The sequence below is a fragment of the Procambarus clarkii genome, chromosome 61 (assembly GCF_040958095.1).
Source record: "Procambarus clarkii isolate CNS0578487 chromosome 61, FALCON_Pclarkii_2.0, whole genome shotgun sequence".
Classification (NCBI taxonomy): Eukaryota; Metazoa; Arthropoda; class Malacostraca; order Decapoda; family Cambaridae; genus Procambarus; species Procambarus clarkii.
The window spans coordinates 13,706,277-13,728,489 of NC_091210.1; the positions used below are offsets into that span (position 1 = coordinate 13,706,277).

Below are 22,213 nucleotides of genomic sequence, written 5' to 3' on the forward strand. Positions count from 1 at the left end.
GGCAGTAGAGTGTACCAAAGGAACTAAGCCCAGCTAACCCAAGCTAAGCTCTGTCTACGGCGCCTTAGTCAAGCTTAGTTATATGTTGTAAGCTAAGGTTATAGCGTATAGGGTTGTGAGGGTGACAAGAGGAGCAGCGGCACCCTCCTGGATGGCTGCCTCAGACACTATGAATAAGCTAAAGCTTCTCAGTCACCAGAAAAGCTATAGGGGTATGTATATGTGTATTACCTTAGCTCTAGGGGTATGTATATGTGTATTACCTTAGCTATAGGGTGTGTATATGTGTATTACCTTAGCTCTAGGGGTATGTATATGTGTATTACCTTAGCTCTAGGGGTATGTATGTGTGTATAACCCCAGCTATAGGGATGTGTATATGTGTATGACCCCAGCTATAGGGGTATGTATATCATGTATAAGCCCAGCTATAGGGTATGTATGTATATGTGTATCATGTATAACCCCAGCTATAGGGGTATGTATGTATACGTGTATCATGTATAACCCCCAAAGCTCTAGTACCTCAAGCTACACTCGACGCCCATTTTGTACGGGTCCTTATGTTCATACAGTGGCGTTGGGGGGACAGGAAGCCTGAGTATATGTACATGATGCTGGCAGCAACTCAGCCGTCAGGCCTCTATAGTATGTGTATAGAGAACACAAATACCCTAAATGTTTTTAGACCATATTTTCTAATACCCGTATGACAATTAAAATTGTTGAATTATTTTTAATTTCAGTTTTAATTTTATCTGGAAAGACTTAAGTGATTATCTTAAAAAATCTATTAAAAATGTGATATTCTAAGTCCAGTTTTTAGGGCTTTATTTTGAGCATCAGTATTGGGTAGGGCCCAAAAATGATGTGACAGCCAATGGGATAAGTTAGTGTCAATGTTATTTTATTAATTTAATTACATATTAAATGAACATATCAAGTTTTACTATACATAAAAATTCACCTAACAGCAAGTTAGGTGAATTTTCCTGCCCGAAACGCTTTGCGTAATAGTGGCTTTAGGCATTGTATGTACTAGCTCTATCTATAAAGCCAACAAACTTTGTAAAATCTCTTTATGTATGTACCTTACCTAAATAAAAATTATTATTATTATTATTAAGTAGGTACCCTGGAGCCAGTCAATTAGTTAACTTGCTGTAGAGTTCCATCCTAGTGAGGGTCAATAGTACGACTTTGTTGGGAGCCTCGATACCATCTTAAAGATGGTATCGAGGACAAGCTGCCTGTCCTCAACAAAATTAATAAATTATTATTTTGACATGTGAGAGTTTGTATTTTATAGATGAGGATCTTCTGGTGAACATCAGAGACTTGGGTCCAGATATTAAGGAAGGCGATGTTATTGAAGTTTATCACCTGGAAGATGACCTGCCTCGGCTGCTTCTTCAGGTTCCCAAGACAAATGAAGATGTTACTGTACAGAAAGGTCTTATAAACTGCTCTTTCTTTTTTATTGAAATAAACATTATTACAATACTGTACTTATATTGGAGTTTTACTAAGCATACTAACTATTTTTTTCATAATTACAATAGACTGCACAGTTCTTGTTTTATTTAGTGTAAATTTATTTGTAGTGGTTTATTTGTTACAATGCTTAATATTTTCTAATTTTTGTTTATTTCAGATACTATCAGTATTGAACAGAGCATTGCATCCACCTTCCAGCTGCGGAATTATAAAGATGTGATCATAAACAAAGTTGAGCCAAAGACTGTTGCGCTGGAGATGGTTGAACTCACCTTTAAGGACCAGTATCTTGGCCGCTCTGATATGTGGAGACTTAAAATGAACTTGGTAAACATCCTTGTTTTATTACGAATTATTCTGTACAATATTAAATTTTCTTTGGGAACACACAGCAGGGTTTTTAGTTCATTTGGATTATGTTTTCTGTTATAAAATTGAGAAAATATAAGCTCATTTATATTAATACTGTAGCATTGGTGGAATGATCATGAGATTTTCCTAATAGAAATAGTATGATAAAAACAGTAGTTTCTTTTTTTTGGGCTGCATTTCAACTCTTGATAAGGATTAGCCCCCAAAAATTGTATTAGTGCTTAAGTATTAATTCAAGAATACTGTATGTTGACATGAGTGCAAGATATGTAGAGAGATGTATTAATAAGTACAAATGTAGCAGTATGTTGGGAGAATGTTACAGAAGTTGGGTGACGTTGGGTACAGTGAGGTAATATGGACATGTTAGTTGAATGTCTGAAAGGTGTTTCACAAGACAAATGTACAAGGGAGAAATATGTTTTGATTATATGGTAGAGAAAGTGTAACAATATATACAAGAAAGGTGTGGAAGCAGCAAGAGAGTTGGAAAGAGTTAATCAATATCTTGCTTATTTTTAATGAAATACAAAGGTTTGATAAAAAATTATGTATTTAAGAAAAATCTACAATATAATATGATTTTGATACATATTTATCGTATATTTGGTGAATTAATAACAAAAATTCTTAAATGTGAAAAAAATCAAAATTTAGTCAGGATTAATTTTTATTGTTAAATTGCATATGAAAATGTTATTTCCAATAGAAATGCTTAAAATCAATAAGTCTTCATGAGATAAAATGGTTTATATGGTGGTAAAGCTTCTTGAGGAACCTCTGAGGAGCCTCAGAGCCTGCTGGGAGGCTCCTGGGAGGGAGCAAGGCATTGAGACTATAATCAGATATTATACTATACATGTGTATTTTAGGATCAAGGGCAGTGATGCTGAATGATCAATTTTGCAATAGCTATAAGATGATAGTAATGTAATATTTCCTTTGTTATTTTATGCAGGTGGATTCTGTTGTGTATCTGAACAAGAAGATAGAGTTTTGCTGTGGAAGCATCCGCTGTCAGGTTTATGAGATGTGGGCCCAAGGAGGAAAGGTTGCGTGTGGAGTTATAACAGACGATACGAAGGTAAACACATAGTTTATCTTGGTGTTTGGTAGTATGGTATGAATTGAGCTGTAACTATAATAATGGTGTGATAAGAAAGTGGTTTATGTTCAGTCATTTAGCAGAAAGTAAAAATCTGTTCACCTACATGGTATCTGGATGCCTCCGGACCAAGACCATTAAAAAAATATGGGGTATTATACAAAATCCTGTGTATAGTACTGCAAAATAAAAATTGGTTATCTGGTTGCCAGTGGCAAGAATGGTGAAAATATATTTGAAAATTGTTTTAATTGTATTTTAACCACAGACCCCTTGAGTCGACAGTCTCCCGATGTGCATGAAAACTAAAAAGACTTGGATATTAAATTATTTATTTTTTATTTTTCTTACTTTTTGCATGCAAGTGTATATTTTATAAGAATTAATCAGGCCTTTAATCGCAGCCGCACTTCAGGTGTTATTAATAAATAAATAAATAAATGTTTATTCAGGTAAGGTACATACATACAAGAGATTTCTACAAAAATTGCTAGGTTTATAGATAGAGCTAGTACATACAATGCCTAAAGCCACTATTACGCAAAGCGTTTCGGGCAGTTATTGTTGTTTCATATTGCATACAGAAATGTAATGTATGTAATGTATGTTTGCGATAATCCCAGTCAATCAATTATATATAATCCACAGTGTGTCTGATCCAAGCAGTGTGGAATACGGAAACTTGTTTGTTTCACACACACAAAAAATGAAGTTTTTGGTGCAAGTAATTGGGGTTCAGAAATGATGTACAGTAGTTGACCACATTGCAGCATAGTATTTGCATGTATCTTTATGTATTTTTCCTATTTACTGCAGTAGGTTGGCAATCTGAATGTGTGTGTGTGTTCTGATGAATAATGTATTTTCTAATTATTGCTACATTGCTCAGTTAACTTGTAAGCATCACAACACTCCGAATTATTATCTAACAATTTTGGAGATGCGAGATAAACCCATAAAATATTGTGGTATTAAATGAACAAATCTACAAGGGCCGTGACGAAGATTCGAACCTGCGTCCGGGAGCATCCCAGACACTGCCTTAATCGACTGAGCTACGATTGCAGTGTCTGGGATGCTCCCGGAAACAGGTTCGAATCCTCGTCACGGCCCTTGTGGATTTGTTCATTTGATGCATCACGTTAGTGTGATCTGTGTGTGTAATTGTGGTATTCTTGTGGTTGATATATTGCTCAGGAAAGTACCAGTCATGTGCTACTGTGTATAATATAGTTATTTTGATTTCCCCCCCCCCCCCCTCCCAAGGTTGTTTATCGGTCATCAACAAGCATGGTCTACCTCTTTATCCAAATGAGCTCCGAGATGTGGGACTTTGATATGTATGGAGATCTATATTTTGAGAAGGCTGTGAATGGATTCCTTTCAGAGCTTTTTGCTAAATGGAAGGTAAGATATCTAGTTATGTCTATTCTCAGTAAGTTTGCCAGTGCCTCCAGCATGGGGACCTACCCAGATACCCTCCATATTCACCCTACTTTCAGATGTGCATTCTGTTCTAATACTGTATATTTGCTAAAATAAACTTTCATCTGAATACTGCTGTATTTCCCATATTTTGGGCACAGGTAGGCCACATTACTGCCAGTTGGATGCATAGGACTTCTCTTGAAAACAGAAGAGTCAATAAAGCGAGTTATTAATCTAATAAACAATTCAATCAAATTATGAATGAGAAATATTTCCCATTAATGCAGGGAACTTCAGTTAGGACATTTCTTTTATACATTGTTATACATATATACACATTGTTGTTTGTGAAGCATGCATAACCACTTGTCACAGCAAAAGCATTAACAAGCTTCCAGTAATGATGATGTTTTGTTTCAGAAAGAAGGTAGCAACCACGATGTGACCATTGTCCTCTTCTCACGCACCTACTATAAGGCCACCAATATTGATGAGTTTCCTACTTACATGAAGGAGTGTCTCCAGGAAGACTACAAAGGCAGATTTTATGAAGATTTTTATAGGTATGACTCGGTTTATTGTCCTTATACAATGAAACATCTCCAAATAAAATTAGTTTTCCTCATAATTTTTTTCATAAAAGAATGCAATGCACTGTGGAATGCTGAGGTGAAAGTATTAAAATAAACACAAAAATATTTCACTTACAGTAATTTAAAATTTGAAGTTTTGAATTTAAATTACATGTAATTAATAGTGAGAATAGCAACAAGTTTTATATGGTGGAAAATTGTCATCTTCTAGTGACACTAATGACAAGTTCATTAGATATTTTTTCAAGGTAATCAAGGATAAAATTTCTAACACCCAAGCAGATAACAGTGCAGTGCACATTGTGTTCAAGGCTACTGATGCCTGATGAGTGCCATGTTTATTAGTAAAGAATACAGCTGGAGAGGGAGAAAGGGGTATGGTTTTACAAGTTAGGGGAATGCCTTCACTTTCTCATGCGGAACAGCCCCTTTAAATAGAGAGAAAATAGGACAAGGTGACATTGGTGGAAGGTAGATACTCACTTGAGTTTTAAAGATGTAAGGAAGTCAATATATTTTGTACAGATGAGTCAACAAGTAGAATGCAGTGAAAGAGGAAGTTGTCTAGCCACTCCCACCCACAACTTTATCAATAAATATGATACAAATTGGAATGTAGAGAGAAAGAGGTAATTAAGATGCCAGATATAAGAGGCAAGGAGGAGGGACATAAAGTGCTATATCTCACTTCCCCAATCACTGATAAGTAAGCACATAATGGCAGGGGAAAAACAACAGCAGAGGAAAGAAAACATGCTTACAGACACCACTTGAGGAAATAATTAACTGAGAGCATACAGCATGCAAGGCAAGCTCTCATTAACCGAGAGCATGAGATAGTGCCTTCTCTGTTAACTGAGCAGTCATAAGAAAAATATATATTAATTGTTCTTCTTCAGTATTTTATTTGCAATCCGCGTACAATCAGGTGCTATAATGAATCAGTGCTATACAGGCAGTTCTGAACAAGGAATGCCATTACAGTATTGGTATCTGAAATGAGCATTTTAGGCCAGATTCATTTGGTTACCCCTGGTCCTTACTCCTTTCCAATATCCCTTATGTAGGACTTTTTGTTTATTTTATTAGGAACAATGTGAGGAAACACAGTTTGAAAATATTGTTGTACTGTAGTGCCAGTATCTGGAATGTTTCCGTGCCTGTCTATATTATTTACTCATCATTGATAGTGACACCTTTCCTTAGGGGAGAACCACATTAATCTTTTGAAAAATGTGCTTCTCCTATACCTCATATACTATACACAAGTTTAAATTCGTAAAAAAAAGTAAAAAAAAAAAAGAAATTAAGGAAATTCCTGTTTCAATTTTCCTCCGTGGTCTGACACTGTCACTATATACAAAGTCTATGTTACATTGTGAACTGAGAACAGGCAATCTGCATTTGTTGACAGGAAGGGAAATAGTGATGTGTTAAAATCCACTCTTTAGTCACCTTTGGAGAATTAACTTGGCTAGCTAGTCTGCTTAAGAACAATTTATTTCTGTTCAAAATGTGATTTGCTTAACCTTAAAACTCATGCTAAGTGTTAAGAAAAAATATTTGCTTTAATAATGTTTATTACAATTTCACAAATTTAATATTAGATACAGTAATTTATTTGATATTTAAATTCCATACTGCATTTACAATGAGGTGGTGTACTTTCTCAGGTTAACTATTTGAGCTTGGCATTGTAATATTGTGTGTTGGGACAGGGTTGCCGTGCAGAATGAGCGTTATGATGACTGGTCACCAACGCTAACCCGTCTCCGTCGTATGTTCAACAACTATTTGCCAACTGTGTTAGACTACCACCGGAATCAGGGGGCTGATGTGCCAGAAGCAACAAATTCCTGTGCCTCACAGGGAAATTTTCTAGAGGTCCTCAATATTTCTCTTAATGGTAAATACCTGTACTGTAATGTTAGAATCTTGTGTAAAAAGAATGAGCGTCCTTTGTAAAAATATAATGAGAAATGTTCCAGTGTTTGTAAGGTGCTTTGAAATGTGATAGGCGATGTATGATGCTACTTTTATTATCAAAATTATCCTATAAAATTACATGCAGAAATCACAATTGCATGATGCATCAAATGAACAAATCCACAAGTTCAGTAGAACTTGTGGATTTGTTCATTTGATGCAACACGCAAGTGTGATTTCTCTGTGTAATGAAGTAAGGGCGAAGAGGGAGAACGGCCTATTGACATAGCTCGTGTGCATGGGGGGAGTTGTGTAAAACACTGGTTTGTGCTTCAGAGAGGCTGCAGGATCCAGTACGTTCAGTAGAACTTTGGTTTCAAGTCCTTTTACCATGTTGTAGCTCAGTCGATTAAGGCAGCGTCTGGGATGCTCTTGAATGCAGGTTCGAATCCTCGTCACTGCCCTTGTGAATTTATTTATCCTATAAAATAATCTCACAGAGTAAAGGCAGATAATATCTCAAGAGTGTTGTTTAAGGCACCAGAGGCACCAGAGGGCATACACCCAGGTTCACAGAAAGTAAACAATCCACCCTGTAGTTAGGTCTCATGTCTCTTCCCCCTTTAGTTACTGATTGCCAATGCCAGCTCCCCCCCTGTCAACAATCCTCTGTTCTTTACCTGCTGTTTGACATGTCTGGCATGCCTCTTGAATCACTAGCCCTATGGGATCCTGATTCTCTTGATAAGTGTTGGCCATCCTTGGGACTCTTTCCTGTGGGGTAGCCCTTTTGTTTGTGTATTGTTTCAATATTTAGTATTTGTTTCATATGAGTGTGTTTACAAGCCTCACTTGATATGTGGGTGATGGAAACTGTTCACCTCGAGCCTTATGCAGACCTTCCTTAGGCTCTCATTCAGTGTAGCCCCTACCCCTCACAGGATTGCTTCCCTGGTGTGTTTGGGGTGTTCATCCAATAGATACCAGCCTACTTAGAGGGTGTCTTACCCTGAGTAGTGCAAGTCTCTGAGGTTGGAGCATTCTGGGGTTATTATTTATGGGGTGCACTAGGGTTTATGTTTGTACACAAGGGTCCCAGTAGTACAATCTGGTTCGTTTTCGACGCACAATCGAGAATTCCAGGTTCAAATCCCGGGCGGGACAGAAATGGTCGAGCACATTTCCTTTCACCTAATGTTCCAATTCATCTAGCAGTAAGTAGGTACTCAAGAGTTAGTCAGCCTGTTGTGGGGTTGCATCCTGGGCGGGGTCAGTAATTTCGGCCTTTGGTGGGTAGGGGGGGGGGATGGGACCTTGATAAAATTGACGTGTATAAATCTACTCTGGCTTCCTGTTCCCCCGACATAATGAATTATTACAGTATAATTATTATTATATGGCATGCAGCTGATGCCATTCACATCTGCTTTCTTTTGTGCTGCATACAGTGTTGGTTCTTTTGTGAGCATCCTCGTGCCTGGGTGTCCTGCTTGGTCTTTACCTTAGACAGTGAGTATGTACACAGTTTGCTTCAGGGTCACAAATGTTGTCCAAACAGTTGCTGTGTTTTGATGCACTCTAATTTTCTGATGGTCTTTCAGTTCTGCGGTAATCTTTTATCCCCAGATTCCTCCTTGCCTTAGTTGGGGGTCAGATTCTGGTCGGAATGTTTGGTAGGCGCTCGTGATTTGTTAGAGCCTGGTGTGGTGCCCAAGGTTTGCAGGTTACCAGGTGGGTAGCTCCGGGAACCATGAGAGATCCATTAGAAAAAGGCATTTCATTACATTCAATACTGGATTTTTCTGGTATATTTTTGATTTTCTGCTGTACTGTATTAAAATTTTTCTGCTTACAGTATTTGAGAAGCATTATCTGGATCGAAGTTTTGACCGCACAGGTCAGGTTTCTGTGGTAATAACTCCAGGTGTTGGAGTTTTTGAGGTGGATCGCGAACTGACAAATATCACCAAGCAACGCATCATTGACAATGGTGTTGGGTCAGACTTGGTGTGTGTTGGTGAGCAGCCACTTCATGCAGTTCCACTCCTAAAGGTACTTTTGTGCTGACTTGTATTTAATATATTGATGCTATACTACTGTTTTACCATAATCTTTTCATATTCTTATTCTGTTATAAGATTGTTCATACACACTTGTTTTCTGGGAGGACTTTGTCAGTAGCTCCAGAGCTAAATCAATGGAATTGCCAAGACTTAAAAAAACCCACACCAGGCCTCTGAGACACACCTGAGCTTACCGGAAGATAGGCCAAAATTTGGCTCTTTCAAAATTTGGATGGGCAGAGTTTAGACATCAGAGATAAGCCTAAAATTAAGACAGTTTTAGACACTGTCTAAAACTGTGTACTGTTGACACAGTACACAGTGTCAGAGTACACTTACACCGAGACACTTGGAACCCCAAGCCAACTCCTTGGCTTGGAACAGATACAAGACAAGAGCCAAGTAAGACAACTAGTTGTAAGACAACTAAAACAACTAAGACAGAGCTAACCAGACAATGGCATCACATTAGCCACAGATCATACACTCATTGAAAAAAACATATACAGTTTAAAGGTTAATACAGTAATACACACTAGTGTATACTGTAGCCTACACATATTTTATTTAAGTGTAATCTAAGAAAGTTCTCTATACTCTTATTACTATCAGAATACAATACTAGGTGTCATTTAACACCTAGTAATGTAATATTGGTAGTTGGTTGAGGGTCTGTATCTAAGTGTGTAGGATGAAAGCAGATTATTTTGTGTCATTTCAGTTCCATAACAAGAAAGGCAGTATAAATGCTGATGACTACAGCATGCCCCACACGTGGATCAACCTCAGCTTCTACTCTGCCAAGAAGAAAGTTGGCTATGGCACGTTTGTTCCTCGGATTAAACTTCCGCCTGAGAAGCCGAAGACTCTGAAGCGAGAGAGGTTTGATGCCTTGGGCAAGCCATGTATGAAACCAGTTCAAGAAACAGCTTTACCAAATTCCATATTTGATTATGATGCTTATGATGCTCAGGTGTTCAAGTTACCAACAAATCAAAACAATAAGTAAGTGGTATACAGTATATTGATTGTCTTGCCATTTATAATAATAAAAAATTATTTTTTAATATTTATTTCTTCAGCGGCACTTTTGAAAATCTCATTTTCTTTATTATATGCCTAGTAAGGGAAAGCCCTGAAAATGACACCTGATCCATTCATGATAATGTCCACTCATCACAAATTTTCCACACGTCAATGCTAATGTTCCACACGTCAATGCTAATGTTCTACACGTCAATGCTAATGTTCTACACGTCAATGCTAATGTTCCACACGTCATTGCTAATGTTGCACACATTGCTAATTTTACACAAACATTTTACTGTTATTATACTGTCTCTGAATTGTGTTTCCCATTTCACTTTCTTCAGATTGCATCCGCTGAATTCACATTATATGTGTGACAAACTGCTCTTGCCACTTCATCCCATCAACATTTTCTTTCATTCTTCTTCCAGTTTGTGCAGCAGCACACAACCTCCTTAACATTCCAACCACACACACACACATGACTTATATGCCTCTCATATTGCATCGATTCATCGTATACAAGTTGTATGAAAGTATGATGTCAGCTTAAAAGTAACAGAAGTGTCAGGGGGGGATTATCAAAGTATGTTATCAGCTTAAAAGTAACAGAAGAGTTGGGAGAATTATGAAAGTATGTTGTCAGCTTAAAAGTAACAGAAGAGCCAGGAGAATTATGAAAGTATGTTGTCAGCTTAAAAATAACAGAAGAGTTGGGAGAATTATGAAAGTATGTTGTCAGCTTAAAAATAACAGAAGAGTTGGGAGAATTATGAAAGTATGTTGTCAGCTTAAAAGTAACAGAAGAGTTGGGAGATTTCGACCAAAAGTAAAAGCTGTGTTTCACCACAGGACTTACCGGAGCTTACAGAGAACAACTACAAGAAAGAAGAATAACATCCAGGCCTCCTCTGTCCAGCCTCTGACAAGAATAACATTCCAGAGGAAGCTCTCTGACCCTGATCTCTACAACAGCGTTGAGCAGGTAAGTTACAGCAGTAGGTCAATGACGGTGCTTTAGTGTTACAATAATCATGGCATGGTGAATGGTTTTTAAAAGACAGAATAAATAGGATTGTGAAGGGTGGAAAGTCATTGAGGTAATGTGATAATGGCAAGTAAGTAGGAGATTGCTGTGGTGCAGAGAATAGCATGTACATGGAACATTCTTTTATAAACATCTTATGACAAATTTATTATATTATTACCCAATTTGTTGCTGAAAAATGTGCTAAATTATGAATTGCCCCTAGGATTACTTCAAGGATTTGTTTGTATTGTATAATATCTGAGCTAAAGCTCTCACTTGCTTGTTTATGCAAGGTCATGCTGCTCTCCTTGACGGTATCATACACAGTCAGCATAAGGTTAACATTCTGCACTGAAACACCAGGGAGTGATTTAAATGTCCTTGCTGGACCATACTAGTGTAAGGGATACATTGACAGAAACTTAATCAAGTCTTCAATGACCTTTAGAAGGCTCATTCAAATAACTTGAAATAATCATTCAAATAATAAGCCTAAATGTGAGCCTGTGGGCCGCTCCAAGCAACAGCCTGTTGGATCAAGCTCTCACAAGTCAAGCTTGGCCTCGGGCCGGGCTTGTGGAGTAGAAGAACACCCAGAACCCCATCAAGCAGATGTCAAGCAGATAAACTTTCATGACAGAGACTTGCCAAGCTGCACTCCTCTATAATCACTAGTTTACCCTACCTGCTTGCTACTCCAGAACACTACTAGGTGGCAGCACTTACACATAACCATGGTTCACAGACTTGGGTCATCTTTTATTCTTTTTAATTGTTCCCCTATGTACGTAAAGCGCTGTGGATCAGTTTTTCAGTTCAGTGACTTGTATTTATCCTCAGAAAATCATTTCATTGTGTCGTATGCTAAAGCTATTAGTGGACGCTTGCTTACCATTGATTTATTTCAATTTTGGTTTGGGGGTATGCATCACTAGTGGCATTCTTTTCAGTTTACTAATTCATTCCCTTCTCTTTGGAGCATAGTACCAAGATATGAAGCTTTTTCAACATGTTGATATCCTTCAACATTGCCAATCAAATACCTTTACTGACTCCATTTACCTTATTCCCTATGCAGGTTTTTTAATTAAATATTTGTTCTCAGCTCAAACTTCAGAGGTACTTCCAGTTGCTACGTGACCTGAGTGTGGGATGTATGATTCCTTCTACTACCCTCAAGTGATGTTTTGGCATAGTTTTTGTGGCTGTATTGATTTCTTTTTCTTATTTGTTTCAGTCTTGGTTTGCTCTCTCCCATTGTTACTGTTTGGTTGGGCAGGCATGGTTAGGTCAGGTTATACGGAGAATTCTTGCCTTGGTACACCCACTTGTCTTTGTACTGTGGTGGAGCAGAGGTCCTGGTGGTTTGGGTATGAAGGATACCAAACATATATATATACAGTATATATAATTTTTTTTAACTCTAAAGGCATTCCTTTCCACCTCAGACATTCATTCCGTTGCGAGCATGGTTCCATACACCCTGGTGTGTCATGTGTAAACCGTCTGTTGTATATGAGCAGTAACTTGGAGTTAATGTCTTGGAAGTAGAGTGCGATCCTGATTATCCAGAATGATTGGTACGATGTCTGGATAACTGATAATTTGACAATTGAAGAAAGGCTGGTGTGATATAGAAGCTGGACGTAACTGGCTTTGAGGGAGCTTGAGGCATCTCTTCACATAAACACTGATTACCTTGAATCTCCTCCCAGCTTTCCTTTACCGATTCTTGCATCAATAATCACTCTGGCTACTCAGGAAAGGACACTTCCTTACATTCATGCTTGATTTTGTTCTTTTAGAGTATTAATGATTATATGTGTATGTGTGGCTGTATTATGAGATAGGGATTGGGGATACCTCTCTTGATTGTCTGCAAACAAAAGAGGTCTAGCTTTTAATATATCCTTTATCTTAGCATTTAAAACATGTACTGTATTATTTAACATTTGCTCAGTCATGTTGTAAATAATTACTGGAGCAATATTTCTATGCACAAATATTCATACAATATTAAAAAGACTGTTGTTTCAGATATCCAGCTCAATGGTTGCTCTTGGGAGCTCTGCAACCTCTGTGTTTGACAAGTCTCCGGCCATTAACATTCCTGCCCGCATAACAGAAAATAAGACTTATTCGCACTCCTTTGGTGCTCTTAATGTTGAAGGTATGTCCCTTGTTCTTAATCTTAATACTGTATTGTTTTTGTCTGCTTTGGAATCACTAGTACTTGAGTAGGAATGAGGTAACCCCATTACCCTATGGTGCAAGCTGCCTGGTGCAAGCTGCCATGTATCTGTTGCAGTACAAGAGGACAAAATTAGGATGAGACTTGAGCCCATTGCCTCCTTGCTTCATGATTGTGAGGGGGCAGCATAATGATGGTGAATGAGTCAGTGAATGGAATTGTACTTCCAGAATAGTAACTACAGTACAATCATAATATGCTATAGCTGAATAAATGTTGGGAATTAGTAATGGTAATGTCTTTGACACGTGGGTGTGGCGTGTATTTTCTTGCAAGGTGTAGGGAAACAACCTAGTAGATAAATGACACAAGTGTATATTTATAAAACACACACGACATTCCATAACATAATTCATTCCTTATAAATCAATGCATTTAGAAGGAAAACAAACTTATATCTTATCACTCAAATGGGATCTGGTCTCCATATAGCTCTTAAGTCCAACACTGGAACTGTGATCTCCACCACCACTTCTGTCAGCCGGTGTGACACGCACCTAAATCCCTAGGAAATCTGGACTCTCTCTTAAAAACTGCTCAGGAGGCTATCTGAGTATTCTACTCTTCCTTTCAACTCTGTTAATACACCCCTGTGGCTTATCTTATGATAAAGCCAGAGAAACCACTCAGAAAACAAGGACTGGTCATCATCGTTCTTCCTTACATCAGGTCAAGATGGCGTCCCTCGCTGTCCAGTCACTCGCCCCTTAATATACTATCCTTCAACATTCCCAATCAAATCCCTTTACTGACTCCATTTTCCATATTCCCCATGCAGGTTTTTTAATAGAATTCATTTTTCTTCACATAATTTTGCTGTACCAATACACATTATTCCTGAACAATCTCCAGCTCGAGAGGTACTACTTTGCTGAGGGTAATACTGCAGCCTCCCAGTTGCCAGCTGCAAATTTCTTTCAGGAAAACATTCTCTAATGCCCTCCATCAACTCTCTGCATTAATAAACATTTTATTATAAAGACGAACCTCCGCAGGAGGTAAGGTTTGTAAGAATTTTCTCAGACATAATAACATGTCTTAAGACTTAAGACCTATTGCAGGAGTTAACAAGCCATGTACACAAACACTTTACGAGGGAGAAGAGATGTCTCCACCACATTCAGTAAAGATTGGTTCAAGCAGCGGCACATCTCCTAATGAACATCCCCAGGTAATGTCTCAACTTTTTTCCTTTTAATTCCAAAGGACCATTGATTACGGTTACCTCCTTGAACTTAAAATTAAATAACCTCGTTTATTCCCAGTACTCGAGTTTTCTAAACCTTCACAAAATGATTGGCCTGTTGAACAGGCCCATATAATTGGCTTGTTACATCATTACATAAAATATAATTGATGTATTTGTTTATATTTTTGTTTTTATAGTGTTCTTCTTACGGTGTTATCATTGTGTATTAACCGTCTTTTTCCTCACCAGTTACAGAAAAATAGACAGACTGTCCACCGTCCGGGAAGATCATTGATAAACCCCTTTGACCCTTCACATGTTACCATCAAACTTACTTCCAATCGTAGGAGATGGATCCACATATTTCCCAAAGGTATTTATATATAAAGTTATTGATGCATCTAGTTTAATGTTATCTATGCTAGCCCCTCAGTAGCTTGCTTGTGCTTCAGGCTCTGGTATCAAACATACAAACACTACTAGGTTTCTAGGCTTATACATGCCTATTAGAGACCAGGTGCAAAATTTGGTTTATTGTAGAAATTAGAAAACAACCCAAAACCAAGAAAACCCATCCAGAACATACAGGCTCAGCCAACCTGTTTTGTTTTTGTTTTCAAAAACATTAATTTTGTTTTCTGCATTCTAGTCAAGCATAGACCTTTTTTGTTTCACCAGATGCTATCTATTGCAGCCATTCTTACAACTTGAACTAAACCTTTCTTTGTCATTCAATTTTCATGTCAATCATTCATGTGTGTGCATAACCACTTGTATTGTATGTTCAAAGGTAGATAAACAGACTATTAGATAACATTGCTTGATTAATAAGAGCCTCTTTTCAGATCAGTCTGGTGTTCTAATCCAGCAGCATCACTATCATGATTCTAGCAGCAGGGCTAAGGAAAATGAATTGTCGTCTTCTCTGAGCACCCCCGACAACGAAGTACAGCATCCTCTGCACTCGTCGTCTACACCCACCAGGAGCCCTGCTGCTGGAGATCTCGTCTCACTGCGTCCAAAAATCATCACATCCCAGCTCAGCCAGGAGAGTAAGTTCTTATATCTTATACAAGTTTTATAAACACTGCTGGAAACTAAGTCTAAGTACCCCCATCACCTTTACCTCCCTCACCTGCCTCTGTAACACTCACCTACACCCCCTCCTCTGCCCCTGTACCCCCCTCATCTGCCCCTGTACTGCCCCCTCACCTGCTCTCCTGCCCCCCCCCCCCCCTCACTTGCCCCTGCACTCCCTTCACCTGCCCTGTACCCCTTATTTCCCCAGTACCTGCCCACTTAACACCTTTTGTCTATATTATTCAATACTGGTATATATATTGTATGGTACAGACACAGTGAAGGAATAGTAGTGATTTTTAAGAATGTATGAGCTAGGCAGAATGTTTTGTCATTGAGTGTTAACTATGTGTAGCTTAATGTTTTATGGCTTCAAGTTGCATGTAACGAAATTTGTACAGAATGTTCTCTTATTTTTGTGCAGGTATTAATGGTGGTCGTCGTGATCCTCGTCCCTGGACATCATCATCACTTGCCAGCTCAGTTGCATCAGTTGACAGTAATGTAGCATTTCACATATAGAAGCTTATCTAATTTATTGTACCATCTGTCATTTTTTTATTATATAATTCAAATTAACATTGCCAATTTACCTTTTAATTTTCTAAACTATCCAGCTTGGTTTCCCACTTTAGTAAGATGCCACTTTCACTGGGAAAACATATATATCATGTAATGTGCTTCATCTTGCCATTGACTAGAAAAGCACCCAGAAAGGTAGGAGAATCAAAACAGACTACTGCCTGGTTGAAAACTGTGACCTACTTCTTCAAAAAACAAGAAACTCCCCACAAAGAAAACGAGCAAAACTTTGTCCAACTAACCCCCCTGCACGTTAGTGCCACCCCCATCCCTGCGGGGGACGGGAGAACCAGCCTGGATGAGCCAGGCAACCCACCTGCCAGTTCTTTGAATGGTGAAAGCTGCTGACCAGAGGGAGGGAGGGAGGGTGTCAGGGAGTCTCTGGGGCTCACCCAGAAACTGATGTTTCATTACATTCAATCCTGGTTTTCTGCGGGGAGCCCTGTCAGCTCCCTGAAGCTAACTACCCACAAAGAAGAAAAAACAGGGACCTTTTAGGGAGACAGAAGCACTGCAGGTCTCAAATTAAGGAACAGACGGCCACGACTGATGGCCCAAAGCAACACAAGGCTGCAGAGGATCCGGGATGTACACTAGATATCTGGCTCGAAGACCTCGTTGCACCTCCAAAACCCCCAAGCCCGACTAATATCCTAAAACATATTCACAAACACAGCCACGAGAGCGACATAGTTCGTAACAGGATGGACCCTGTTACTACTTTTAAGGATGTAAGTTGCACTTTTTAACCAGGTTTTGATTCGCTTACTTTTCTGGGTGCCTTCCCTTGTCGATGACAAGATGACATACTTCACATGGGCTATTGCTCCCTGTACCTCTCTGAGGGGGCTAGTTTCTGGCTTGTGGTCCCAGTAGGCATACAAAGAACTGCAACTGATGACACTCAAGTAGTATGGCACTTGATCAGTAAGATAGCTTCAGAGAGCCTCCGGGGCTCACTCAGACTTTAGAGTTTCATTACATTCAGCGCTGGTTTTTCCTCTCAAAAGGTGGCATGGATTAGTGAAAGAACTGGTGAATTTAGTTGGAACTCTGAGTACAGACCTGGGCATGGGAAATATGCTAGATGTGGTTAAATTTCTTTACAGACAGGTTCTCTTGGTTGTTGTCTTTCATGACAGGTTGAAATGATAATTTTGCTCAGTAAAATCAGTCGATAGAGCATGGGAAATATTAGTCATGAATGTGGTTCCAATATCTCTTAATATGGTTCCAATCATGTTTCAAGTGATTTATGTTTTAAATTTTTTGTTGGAATTGGTTTTCATTCACTCAGGTGAATGAAAACTTCACCGTGCAACATTTTGAAAATGAGTTTTGAGACCGGAGACGGGAGAAATAAGCTAGATGTTGTTAAATGTTGTTTGCAGACATGTTCATTTGATAGTTGTCTATTGTATTATAGGTTGAAATTAATATGTTGCTCAAAATTAGCCCATTGGGAGTGGGAAATGCATCCTGGAGGCATCTCCAGTTGCAACGAATTGGGGTTAGTTCCATCTAGTTTATTGATCAAGTTTTTACTGGACCTGGTGTGAAATAGGTGTTAAATATACAACATAGTAGTCAAAATAATGAAAACATATGCAGGCAATGAGTCACAATAACGTGGCTAAAGTAAGTTGACCAGACCACACACTAGAAGGTGAAGGGACGACGACGTTTCGGTCCGTCCTGGATCATTCTCAAGTCGATAATGAAAACATAGTTTGATATTGCAGCTGTTACCAAATACAATATGTATACTCTTTATACTTTTCTTAGGAAGAGGAAGCCATTATCATCATATCTTGTATATTAGGGCACATTAAATTACTTTGCAATATTTTAATTTGTATTACATCAGTTTAAGAAAATAAAAGTTTTTGCCGTTCTCTATAATAGGCAACAATTCTACCATTGAATTATTCTGGCAAGTGCACATGAAGATTATTACACTGCAACACTAAAATGAGATCCTTTATCTAGACCGTAATTAACTTTGACACGTGATAACTGATTTTGAAATGATAGGATTTAGGATAGATCTGGTGCAAGACCTGAGACATATTACTGCAACTGATGTTTCAGTATCATTACGAGGCGTTGCGACACCTCAGAAGACAAGTGTGGGCAGTGGAGGACTGCGAACTGTAGCTGGAGGAACCAGCGGCAAGGTCAAGTGCCCTGCAACCTTACTCTGGGGCGCAACTGGAGAGCAGGAATGGACAGCTGCTCTTACAACAGGTAACTCTCTTCCCCTATGGCAGATTGCCTGCTACATAGTTTAAACACCATTGAGAAAGTTATATTAATACTGTAAAATGTTTTTTGTAATTTTGTTTCTGTATGTGGAAGTTTTCCTATACAAACTTTTGCATATTTAAATTTCTTATTTTATTTTATTTTATGCTAGTAAGGGCCCCCTCTCAGTAGCTCCCTAAACTCAATACTGGTACAAATAAGTCTTAGGGAGATGCACAAGTCTTCTGAAACTTGCACCATCCTACACTGAGCCAATTCTGGAATTTGATTCTCGGTTTGAGGTAAGGGAAACTTGAGGATTGGAAATTCTGAATTTTCCTCAAGAAATTTTAAATATGTAATCCTTGGAGTGCAAGTAGGATTCATAATAATTTACATTTGGAAAATAATAGGAGGACTGGTTCCAAATCTGCACACACCAACAACAACACGTGAGACCAGAAGGAACAGTGAGATGTACAAAATAGCCCCATTGAAAAGCAGAGGTGCAATTGTCATGCTGAGAGAGAACTCTATTAACATCTGAGGCCCAAAACGTTTCAACACTCTTCCCTTACACATGCGGAGCATAACTGGCCCACCTCTCGCACTGTTGAAAAGAGAAGTCAACAAGCACCTTTAAAGGATACCTGATCAATTGGGCTGTGACTTGTACGTCAGGCTGCAAGCAGCTGCATCGATCAGCCTAGTTGATCAGACCAGCAACCAGGAGGCCTGGAGGGCTGCGGGGACATTGATCCTCGAAATTATCAACAGGTAGTCACCAGGTAAATGTTGGCTCGATGGCGTTAGCATGCTGTCTCTCTCGCTGGTAATTCCCTAAGTGTAGATACAGGATCGGAGCTATGTTTGTGGTGCCCCGTCTTCCCAGCACCCTTCATCATATGATGCTTGGAAATTACTGGTGGTTTTGGTGTCCACAGGCAGGTTGTGTGTGTGTATACTCATCTAATCACCTAATTGTGCTTGCTGGGGTTGAGCTCTGGCTCTTTGGTCCTGCCTCTCAACCGTCAATCAACAGGTGTACAGGTTCCTGAGCCTATTGGGCTCTATCATATCTACACTTGAAACTGTGTATGGATTCTGCCTCCACCACATCACTTCCTAAAAGTAATGTGGTGGTAACTAGTAAAACACACACACACTAGTAAAAGTGTATGTGTGTGTGCGCTTGTGTCAACACTGCCAGCACTGTTTTCACCCCTATCCTTGAGAGCTGTTGTGTTTAGACATGTTCACTTCCTCAGCTTAAGAGTTGGTAGAATCTGGTTCTAGAGAAAAGTACAGTACTTTTCTCTAGAACCAGATTCTAGATTCTGAACTAGATCCAGATTCTCTCATTACTTTACATTATAGGTTTGAGAAAAATACAACCTAGAATATGTCTTAACAATGTATAGTGCTGTTGATGTTACAAGTATAATTTGAGGCATTAAAATTGTTCAAAGGTTATTCCAATTTATTATTACTGTATCTGCATGTGTCAAGCTATTACTTAATCTTAAATAAATTACAGAACTAATATATGTACAGTACACAAATACTAAAATCTAATTTTAAATTGGATAGAGGTGATGTATGTATGTATTTATGTATGTACTCGCCTAGTTGTGCTTACGGGGGTTGAACTTTGGCTCTTAGTATGTATGTATGTATGTATATGTGTGTATATATATCATACCTAAAAGCCATAACTGCACTTCTTGGCCTAGTATGCAAGGTCTGATGTGCCTAACAGACAGAATGATTTTCGTTATTTTCAAATATTTCTTTCCATATTGGTTCTTTTCTAACAGTAATAATCTAATGTACTGTATTAGGAACATGAATTACTGACTTAGTTGTACTGTATTTGGTTATTTTAGGTTAGGATAAGTTTGGATAGGTTAGGTAGGTTAGGTTAGGGTGATAAAATTTTGACGTTAATTTTGACTCATATAGTGACTCAAGTAATATGTATAGTGTAGTAACTAGAGAGATGATAAGGTGTGAATAATTGTTGAAGAAAGAAATGGACACATGCTCAGAAGGTTAAACGATATGCAACTTTTATTTAATTTGAGGTAAGTGTTTAGGCAATTTATAAAATCAGGGGTAATATTTGTTCATAATAGGGTTGGCTCTAACCTGGTAAGAAGTGCTCGTTGAGTTGTGTTATGAATTACCAATCCAACCACTTTGACTAAACAGTAGAGCAAGGTGTTTAATGGGCCCAGCCAGAGGCTTAAAAAGTAAATCAACGGCCCTGCTTGTTGCAGGTTGGTGTTCAACCCTCGACCGTCCAAGTAATTGGGCCCCATTCTTTTCCTTCATCTTATTCGAAATCCTTATCTTCATATTCCTTCCAAGCATATATAATGCTTTCTTCCAATAATTTATGTATGAGTTATAGGTTGTTTTCACACAAGAAAGTCGGCCATTTGGCCCCAAGTTCCATGTGGGTGACCCCTACATGGAACTAAATATGATGTGAATATTTACCATAGATAAGAAAGTTGCAATTATAATCTAGTGTACAATTTTGCCTGGTAGTCTAAAGATTTGATGGTTGATATTGTAAGCAATAGTATGATATGATGCTAAAATATGTTGTAGGTCATACATTTTCATGAAAGGTGTGTGTGTGTGTTTGTCGAGTATTTGAGTGTGATGAGCCAAAGGCATTAGGAGAACTAGAGACCAGAGACAAAGGGTAAGAAAGTTAGAACACCTGGGAATGTGGCATGTGCTTTGACAAAAATGTTAAGGTCCTTTTAGTTATATATTTGCAGAGTGAGGAAAACTGTCTAGGAAATAGGTACACTGATAAGGAATCATTTCAGTACTGTTGATGATTTTGATTGGTTACAGTAGAATATACTGTACTGGTTACAGTAGAATATACTGTACTGGTTACAGTAGAATATACTGTACGGGTTACAGTAGACTATACTGTACAGTTACTTAGGCTAAAGTGAAGATTTTGAAAAATTCTTCTGTTTTGATAATACAGCATTTATGTTAATGAATTGTGCTCATTAACCTTCATTACATTATTCTCTTTGTTTATCATCACTTTATATTACTGTATCAGTATATCAAATTCATTCACCTAAATATTTCTAACAATTGTGTTTTAGTATAATTTTCTTTAACGTGGATAACTATTGATTATATTTATTTCAAGAAAACAAATGGTCATTATACATTTAAAAAATTGCCATTGATTCTTCAGGACTTGGAAATAGGTGACTAATTATTTACTTGTAGAATATTTTGACTCAAAAGCAAAAACACACATGCTCACACAGGCTTACTCACACTGTCTCTGTTTATATATCTATATATCCTTCAATCTCTATCTCCATCACTATATCTTGCCAGATAATACATTAAAGTGCATAATTTCACAATGGGTTGACGATCCTTTCAAGGTGTTGACTGGAAAAGTTTAACTCTGCCTGCATGTCTGCCGATTACTACCGACTACTTCCCCGAAGACCAATCATTGCACAACGACTATGTGGTGGCCGATTATAACCTTCTGCCAGATGACATGGAAGAACCAGCCAAGCCAAGCAGTGGGAACAAACCACTAACAACGAAGATGGTGTTTTTGGAGCTGGTGGCACAGAGGCTTTCTCAGGTACTCCTCACATTTGATTAGTTGACTGGCTTCTCTACCTATTTGTCCTCTTCTTCCTCCCTTTCCTTTTTGAATATGGTAACTAGAATGGAGCTGGTGGCACAGAGACTTTCTCAGGTGCCCGTCACATTTGATTAGTTGACTGGCTTTTCTACCTATTCCTGCCTCTCTTCCTCCC

The 22,213-nt window shown here is 38.4% G+C and overlaps 1 protein-coding gene across 7 annotated transcripts in view; it reads left to right on the forward strand.

The window, feature by feature from the left end:
* The window catches only part of Iml1 (GATOR complex protein Iml1), a 65,476-nt gene continuing 43,263 nt past the window's right edge, over nucleotides 1–22,213 (forward strand). For all 7 annotated transcript variants that reach the window (XM_045768687.2, XM_045768693.2, XM_045768689.2 and 4 more), the window contains exons 1-17: nucleotides 1–212; nucleotides 1,310–1,453; nucleotides 1,655–1,824; nucleotides 2,828–2,953; nucleotides 4,241–4,381; nucleotides 4,823–4,965; nucleotides 6,714–6,901; nucleotides 8,777–8,973; nucleotides 9,706–9,989; nucleotides 10,866–10,998; nucleotides 13,081–13,213; nucleotides 14,356–14,465; nucleotides 14,733–14,856; nucleotides 15,329–15,535; nucleotides 15,988–16,062; nucleotides 18,237–18,392; nucleotides 21,824–22,035. In XM_045768687.2, the coding sequence (XP_045624643.2) occupies nucleotides 152–212; nucleotides 1,310–1,453; nucleotides 1,655–1,824; nucleotides 2,828–2,953; nucleotides 4,241–4,381; nucleotides 4,823–4,965; nucleotides 6,714–6,901; nucleotides 8,777–8,973; nucleotides 9,706–9,989; nucleotides 10,866–10,998; nucleotides 13,081–13,213; nucleotides 14,356–14,465; nucleotides 14,733–14,856; nucleotides 15,329–15,535; nucleotides 15,988–16,062; nucleotides 18,237–18,392; nucleotides 21,824–22,035 (2,604 nt within the window). In that variant the 5' untranslated portion in view covers nucleotides 1–151. The remainder of the gene's footprint in view (nucleotides 213–1,309; nucleotides 1,454–1,654; nucleotides 1,825–2,827; nucleotides 2,954–4,240; nucleotides 4,382–4,822; nucleotides 4,966–6,713; nucleotides 6,902–8,776; nucleotides 8,974–9,705; nucleotides 9,990–10,865; nucleotides 10,999–13,080; nucleotides 13,214–14,355; nucleotides 14,466–14,732; nucleotides 14,857–15,328; nucleotides 15,536–15,987; nucleotides 16,063–18,236; nucleotides 18,393–21,823; nucleotides 22,036–22,213) is intronic.